General features: G+C 38.9%; 1 protein-coding gene across 1 annotated transcript; it reads right to left on the bottom strand.

Annotated features, from left to right (window-relative positions):
- Positions 1 to 292: 292 nt before the first annotated feature.
- On the bottom strand, positions 293 to 7772 carry LOC118331208 (CXADR-like membrane protein; the record flags this gene model as incomplete). The annotated part of the gene is given in 4 exon segments (XM_035666002.1): positions 293 to 4558; positions 5864 to 6005; positions 7099 to 7221; positions 7605 to 7772. Coding segments are annotated over 4 exon segments (809 nt in total), but the record flags the coding sequence as incomplete, so codon positions are not given.
- Positions 7773 to 8910: the final 1138 nt, after the last annotated feature.

The following is an 8910-nucleotide window of genomic DNA, read 5'->3' as shown; positions in this document are numbered from 1 at the left end:
ATTATAATGAGAAACGTTCTCAATATTTTCACTTTGTATCTCAAAATAATGACTTTGTAATACTAAGTCATCCTTTTGAGATGCTAAGTTTTGAGAAAGTTTCTCATTGTAATGATTTAGAGAATCTTTTTTTCCCCCCATCAAATTGGCAGAAATGGGCTTCCATAGATAGCTCTATCAATTGAGTTCTACACATTTTTCGGATAGCTATAGTGACTCAAAATGTGCTCTACCAAACAGTTGAGCAGAATGTTAAAGTGACAAAAAAGGAAGTCTGTCTGTCTATCAGGATCTCCATTCAAAGTTTTATTTTTTTAAAAGAACAAAAGAACAAAAACAGTACTGAGTTTCTGTACAAATATAAATTTTTCACTTAAGTAGAGGACTATACACACAGACTATACAACTGAGCCCTGTGGACAAAAAGATAATCAATCATGCCCTGAATCGCATCACACTGTAAGAGTCGAATTCAGTCATCTACCTGACCTCGCTCTGTTGGCTTTAAGGGGAATTATATTCTGAGGTTGGTTTGGGTAGTCAGGGGCTCTCTCTCAGTTGTTGTCATCTTTCTGCTCCCACATCTAAGAAATAGACCCAGTTTATACCTCGAATTAACATGTGTCTTGGGTGATCGATCACAGGTGGACAGCTTTAAGTACCTCAGTTCTCACTTCCCTGCTCTATACGTTCACCTCCAAATGTGGTCAGATCAATGTTATTACCAAGTATAAACAGGGCCATACAGTAAAAGGAAGAGAAACTGAAACCCATCCTATTTCTCACCTTTGCACAGCTGGCCAATCATGGCAGGGTGTAGAAAGTGACAGAAGTGGTCAGACACAACGGCCCTAATTTGACATCAGAACTGATGGCGAATACTGGCCCCTAAACAGAAAAAAAACACAAATTTGCTGTCCTGACTGGCCTATGACTTGAGAGATAATAATACTATTTTGCTTGTTATAATCCAAAAATCTGCTGGGTAAACCCGTCTCTGAAAAATATTTTAGGAGTGATGAATATACTGCGCATTTGTAAAAAATACACAGACTCTAATTAACATAAATTTAGGTGACATTATCCAAAAAAACAACAACTATTTTTTGTCTCGCTCAGATCTTCTCAATTCCTAAAAACAAGATCTTTTTTTTGGCAATTTAAGTGAACCAACCATTCAAATCAATATATCAGATTGTCATTGTCACACAGAGATTATTATCATCCACAAGTTGCCTAAAGTGCTCTACATTTAATTATGTGAGGGTAAGTCAGGTCACTCAGGACAAAAAGATATACCAGTCCCTCCAGGATTTTGCAGGCTTTTTGGGGATTGAAATTAAAATGTGAAAATTTTGGCTGCATGATGAAAGGTAAAACTGCTAAAATTTTTGCAATTTGTTTTGTATAATTCATTAAAAAGGCAACTTGTTCCAGTGAAAATAAAATCACTACTATTTGGGTGATGTATGACCTAATGTTTTGCACAAAACTACAAATTTGTGGAAGACTTGTGGTGATTGGATGAAATTGCAAAGTTGCGCAGAATTTGTATTGCAACTTCCTGGAGGGACCAACTGTGAGATAGAATTAAAATACTTCTGTTTCATTACAAAAATGTCTTTAGTTTATCTGATGATAAGGGGCTCCTGTCTGCTGCTGACCTGTGAATGTTCAGTCCATGCAATTATCTTACCAGTTTACAGCCTGTGGAGAAGCCCCAGGGTTTTATTGGCTTGTTTTTGTTTGTGATTCTGAATATTGATTGGACTGCAAATCCACAAGAAGAGGACATGTAAAATCTAAACTTCACTGTATATAGTGGAATGTTGCAACACATCTGTGATCCCATACACTGTAGTCTGTAAAAGCAAGAGATAAACTAAAGCAAATAAGGATGGCAGTACTGAGTGACCTACAGTAAGTATTGCTATGTTCATCAGGTGATTTAAAGCTGCAGTAGTCTATTTTTATAATACTTATTTTTTGTCATATTTACTGACACATTTCCTATATCCTGAGGGCAGTACACGAGACAGATAATCTGTGAAAAAATCTGGTTCCTCTGGCTCCTCCTAGTGTTCCTAATGGCATTTGTAAGAATCCACCGGGCCTGAACAAAAACAACCAATCAAGAAAGATAATTGATTGTTGAGCCTCATTCCCAGGGCATGAAGTTTTTAAACCTTGACTCTGATTGGTTGTTTTTGTTTAGGCCCTGTGGATTCTTTTAAATGCCATTATGAGCACTAGAACGAAATATGACAAAAGTTACTTTTATAAAAGTTACCTAGTGTAGCTTTAAGTCACGCCATGATTAACGGATAATCTGAATAGTACATATCTCTAGTCACACAACAATGAAAGAGCTCCATCCTTGGATCAATCCTATGCATAGCTCCCCCCACCACACACAGAACTGGAATCAAGCACAGTGTCATGGGAGAAGAGAGGTGGTGGTGAGACTTACAAGACAAGTTGAAAGAGGAAAAGGGATAAGAGGCAGATTATGTATTGAAGGGAAGGAATGGGATTGAAGAATGGGGAATGGAGAAGGATCAGGTTTGTCCTCTGCCGAATGGGAGATGAGGCACAAGGGCAGGATTCATTCTGTCCTCTGCATCTTTCTGTCTGTCTGTCTGTCGGCTATGGCTGGTATGCAGTAGGTCAGATATAAATGGAGCTCTCCCTATAAACCTACATTAACTCTGATTACTGTCATGCTCCTAATGTGTATATACTTGATCATTACACTCGGCATGTACATATATGACCAAAGGCACTCTTTAGGGTTTATTAATATATTACAGTTCTAATGCATCAAGAGTGCATAAGGTGACAGGATTTTCTCTCTATAGTGTGTAAGTTATTCAATGAGTTATCAACTCATTTAAATTCAAAACAAACATTTTAACATTGCTGAGAAAAAACACTGCACGTAACACATCTCATTTAGCATCACATTCATACAGTTTTTCATTCTTTGAAAAAAAGGTATAGTATACACAGAACAGGATAAAAGAAACAAATAAACTGTAAAACATCACAACGTGGCACTTTCTCAATAGGGCCTCTGCTTAACCCCGTAACAATCAAAAATATCAGCGCTCCAAGGTCCTGTAAATGAAATCTCAAAAAAGAATCCCTTCTCTGAATTTTCATCAAACCTTTACATGTCGGGAATGAATACTATGAACATGAAGTTACTTATATGAATCCACACTTAAACTACTGGAAATGAGAATTTGTGCACATCTACAGGTTCGCTATTTTTCAGTATTTTTCAGAATTCAGTATCATATATGTCCATGTTACAGCGAGTGACACAGGTACCGGTGAATATATGAAATGTCCACATGAAGTCTGTTTATACAATCAGAGCCATTCATCCCATTTATATACTGTAACAACCTACTGTAACAACCTAGAGCTACTTTCATCAGTTCAGTTATAGGTGCAGGGTATTTGAATTTGCAACAGGTGTACAGAAGCCCTGATAGGCAAGCTATTTTATTTTAACTGCACCTGCTTTCGCAGAAAAACATGGCAAATTCAGGTCATTTTTCTAAATATAAAATAAGTTTTTGACTGATAATTTCTTAAAATGAAATTTTTTTGTTTTAAAACCTGTACAGGTGGAAAAAAACAAATCAAAATTGATTTAAAATTATTGCTTGCCTTTCAGGGCTTCCATTGTAAAGTGGTGCATTGTATGTAGGAAGGTGTTCAAGACAGGAAAGATTGTGAACTACTCTAACCTCTTCAGCTGTACCTGTGAGCAGTATGTTGTCTTCTTCAAAGATAATGAAGTTAATGTCCTTATTTTATCCAATGTCTGGCTCATGCTTCCGACTTCATCTCATCCTGTTCACTCCCTGGTTCATGCAATCCTGTTCCTTTCACCTCCTTGCCTTTGAAAATCACACTCCATAAAACACTTCCTTCATCCTTCAAGTGTTGCTCAGGTCACAGCGTGTCAATAAACAACACCAGAAGAAGCTTGTCCCTATATTGTTAATGTAAAGCAGAGTTCAGTTGCTGAAAGTATCCATCAGAATGTGAGTGATGAGACTATAGCTAGATAATATAACTGGATCTTTATCAAAGTCCAACTTGTGTGTTCAGCTGGTTGCCATGTCCTGAGGCTGCCTTGCTCTTGTTCTCTTCGTGATTACATCTCTTCTACACAGTCTGGAAGGCCTTGGTTTGGGCAGGAATCATGACAGGAGTGGCCCCCATGCGGGTCAAGTTCCCAGGACTCAGTTTAGGTGGAGGACTGGGCTTGGAGCTGGAGGTAGACGTGGAGGTGGGTGTAGAACGGGGTTCAGTAGTCTTGGGAACTGTTTGATTGTAGCTAGGTGGAGACTGAGGGAAGGTGGAGGCTTGGCATTTTTCCTTGAGGGCCGCCACAGCCGGAACACAGGGTCGTTGGCCTCGGGATTCCATGTTGTGCACCATGGACTGGGTGGAAGAGGTGCCTGAGTGAGAGCTTCCAGAGCGGGATGAGGAGAGGGAGTTGGGCTTCACCAGTTTGGCTTTGGGAGCCTCTGCATCCTCCCTGAAATGAGCACATGGATGCATGATTTCAATGAGTGTTGTTACTGTGTGTCTTTACTTCATTGTGTTGTTACTGTGTGTAATTGCTGCTGATACACTGCAAATTTACCAGCTTATGAATAAAGTCTCTATCATTATTAGATCCTATCTATCTATTATCACTATCTTTTATCATCTATCCTATCTACCTATCTATCTATCTATCTATCAGTAGATGAAATAAACATCAAACAGGAGAGTGAAACTGAAATTGGCCTGGGCAAAGAATAACCAATAAAGTCAAATTCAATTTAAGTAAAGTGGATATTTCTCTTAAATTCCATATCCAGTAAGCATACAAAGTCTCAAGTTATGTTTGTACTATGTAGCCGAAAGACAACCAGTGTATGTTTGCTTTCAATCCTCTTTCTTTCTCTGTCCCTGGCTACATTGATAAATCCCCATCAGCCTGCCTTATTCATCCTGACACTTACAAATTGCTAACAGTATGAATGCTTAAAGTTAAACTAAATGCCTAAATTCTGCTAGCTCTCTCCCACGCAGCAAATGTAAAAATGCAGCAGAGGACTGCACATGAAAACCATATAGGCGGCGTGGCTTGTGGCACAGCAGTGTGAGGCAACAGCGACCAGAGTGACAGACTGACTACTGCTCGGTGTAGCCGGAATACAGCTGTAGTCAGAGCTTGTGTTGTAACATTAGCTCAGCTAGTGGTTCAGAGCTAACTAAGCTAACCAGCCATGAGCAGCTGCTGACAGAGTCCGCTGGAGCTTTTAAGGTCACTTGAAGCACATTCAGAGTCGTTTTGTAATTGTTTCTGTGTGGTACCTGTATTGTAACATTAGCAATTACATTAGACATTACCTGCTGTCTGTGGGGGACTGTCAGGCTACGGCTATGAAGAAATGCAGAGACTGTAGAGTTTAAACAGTGTTTAAGCGTATACGTTTGTTTTTCAGATGAAAAAGCGGTACAACTAATAAGTGAACAAAAAAAAATGAGCTGTGGCAATAAATAGGGCCAGCATTTCAAACATTCATTTAGAGAATCATCTCTTTGAAATTCTGGTTTCCTACTTCTGAAGCATTGTTGGGTTCAGAGGGGGGTATCCTACAGTTCACTGCTTCAAATGTACTTTGATGATATTAGTGCTAACTGAGTTGGGAGTCTGAGACCAGGATTAACTTCTGAAGATGGTACTTTATATAGTGACAGCCACTGCTTTCAGTTTCCTTTCTTTATCGTGGCTGTAAGAATTCAAGTTGGGGTTCTGACCATGTGTGCTTAGTTTCTCTCCACTGAATACCTGATTTCGTTTGGGGTCTCTTCTTCTTCATATTTCTTCATCTCCTTTTTGCGGAACACCAACCAGATGATGAGGATGATGAGGAGGACTCCGAATGAAACACCAACCACTGCCCCTGCTACCACGCCCATTCCTCTTACATCTATACAGAACACACAGAAATTACAAAACACACAAACAGCTATTATAGAGATATTAATAAACACATTTTCTTTTGTATTCTTTTAATGATATTAGAGAGTAAAATAATTCTAAATGATGTGTGTCTGTGAATACTACAACTTTTCCACATTTTCAAAAGTTCCCATCGAATCCCACGTGAATTACTTTAATTTGCATGTGCTTTATTTTCTAAAATCCTGCCTTCATTGATAAGATAAGATAACCCTTTATGTATATCCCAGAGGGGGATTAAAGCAGCAATCCAGTTGTTAAAGCAGCATAAAGAGAGAAATACCTTCATAGAGAAAATAAATAATTAAAGCTGCTGGAGGTAACTCATATAAAAATAACAAAAAAATTGCAGAAATTTTCACTGTGTTCTGACAGTACATGAAACAGAAAATATTTGAAAATATAAGGTTCCTCTGGATCGTACTAGTCCTCCTATGGCATTTCAAGAATCCACCAGGCCTGGACAAAAACAACCAATTGGAGCCATGAAGACACTTTGGGTTGGAGGCTTGAAGATTGATTGTTGAGTTTTATCCCAGGGTCCCAAAGTGTCTGAATTTGACACCCTGGGAATGAGACAATCAACTATCTTTCTTGGCTGATTGGTTGTTTTCGTTCAGGCCCGGTGGATTCTTGCAAAAGCCATTAGGAGCACTAGGAGGAGCCAGAGGAACCTGTTTTTTTCACAGATTATATGTATCATGTACTACTGTCAGGTTATAGTAAAAGTCTCTGTTTGAGGAACATTACATTACTGAGCCTTTTTAAAAAGGAAACTATACATTTGTGAAGGCTAAGTCAGAACATGTTGAGAGACCATTTAATACATTGGTGGTTTGTTTTTTTATGAAAATATATAATATTTACAGCCTTATCTTGCAAGTATGAGTATAATTGGTGGGACACCAATGTATTTCAGTTAATTGATCAAACATTAACACCACCATAGGACTACAGGTAGTGTGTGTGAAAATCATTTATGGGTGAGATTTCTGTGAGACAGCAGCATTCTGTTCTTAATCTAAAGATCTTAGTTTTGTGATTTTTTGTTTTCTACTCACAGTGCATCTTGACCTCCACTGTGCAGCTCTCTTCCCCCACATCATTGCTGGCTGTGCATTTGTAGACCCCGGTGCTGTCCTTGGTCAAGTTCCTCAACGTCACAATCTCTGGGTTTTTCAAATCTAATAGTACCAACAAAGACAAAACAGGACATAGATGTGTTCATGACCTATATTGTGATCTTCTATAAACTGGATGTTATTGGACTTTCAGATTTTAAAATTTGCTCACACCTATTTGGATAGTCCACCTACAGATGTGTTTTGTATTGTAACATTTCAGCTGTTTCACCAAAGTAACCATACCTTAACCACAGTCGTGCAATATCAGAAAACAATTGTTGAATCTTAGCTACTACACTATTGAAATGTTACAAATACTCTACAAACTGTCTATAGGCAGAGTATCCTTATAAAGTGGTACCTGAACTTTGTAACTGTATGAAAATAAAATTCGTAGTATTCATACATGGCAGACACATACTGCAGTGTATGAGTGGACTTACCTATCAGGGCCAGTGGAGGCAGCTTGCCAGCATATTTTCCCTTGTCCAGTACCCTCTCCCATTTGTAGTGGATAGGATCAGAGCCATCAGCAGACTTACAGCTCATCTTAACATCACCACCCTCCAACAGTTTGCCCTCCATCCAGCACCGCGGCTTGGATGGTTTCTCTGCGGATAGACAGTCAGAGACAGATTTACTTACATGCTGTTTCCTCACCCACTGAATATGATGCTCTTCACAGGATAACATTAGTTCAGTCCCAAATAGGATACTGACAGTAATTTAGGCATCAAGGGTTCGTTACTCAAGAATATTCATCTTTAAGGCAAATGTTGATACAGCAGCCAAGTGGAGCTTGTCAAGGCAACTACAAGGAAGCATTGGAGGTTTTAGAAGCTGCCAGTACTCTTTGGGTTTGTTTTGCCATCAAAGAAGAGCGGGCAGCTGACTGCAGAAGCAGCTAGCAGCCATACTTCACCTTACTTAAAGTCAGTGAAGTTGAATTCCTTCAGTGTTTAATTCAATGCCATATCTGAATATAACAGAGTCCTATATTAACTTTAGTCCCTCCCAAATTGATAATCTTGTTAATAGTGCTGCAGGCTCCGCAGGCCCTTCTCGCGATCACAATTAGATTCGTAACTCGAATCCTAGAAACAGAAAATTAATAAAACATAAGGAACTAGCAACAGTGGTACAAACCACCACAACTCGTCAATTAAAAACAAGAAACCAAGGAAATCGAGAAAGGACATGGCGCCATCCTGAACATTATTAGGGTGTCCCGCGTCCTGATTTGGGCAAAAACGAATCTTAAGAATTATAGAAGGCCCTCCCGTAATGCACAGAAGGAGCTATTACTCCAGCCACTAACTAGAAGAAAATAGAATCACCCTAGGTTTCCCTCTTCAAGCACTGTAGCCAGGCTGACAGAGAGTCCACGCTCTATTGAAGCCACATACTCCATAACTTTGAAGGTAGCAACCGACTTTATGAAACTTCTTTTATAAATTAATACTATTAGAGAGAAACATTAAAGTCACCAAATACCCTTTAATAATATTGCAGGCTCTCCAAGATCAGGAAATTTTTTAACTACATCCAAACCTCAGATATATATCTTAGAATGTTTTTCGGCTATCGATTTTCACCAGTGTAACTTCAACAACTTCTTCCATCGAACGCCATCAACCTGTCTGTTAGATCCCAATCCCACACAACTAGGCGCTTAAAGAAGTTGTACCTTAATGGCACTTCTTTACTGAATTGTCAATCATTTCTTTTATTATCAGAGTAGTACCACAG

The sequence above is a fragment of the Morone saxatilis genome, unplaced genomic scaffold (assembly GCF_004916995.1).
Source record: "Morone saxatilis isolate NCDOM2014 unplaced genomic scaffold, NCSU_SB_2.0 Contig20, whole genome shotgun sequence".
In the NCBI taxonomy this organism is placed as follows: domain Eukaryota; kingdom Metazoa; phylum Chordata; class Actinopteri; family Moronidae; genus Morone; species Morone saxatilis.
Note: the sequence above shows the minus strand (reverse complement) of the source record. Positions and strands in the feature narration are given on the sequence as shown.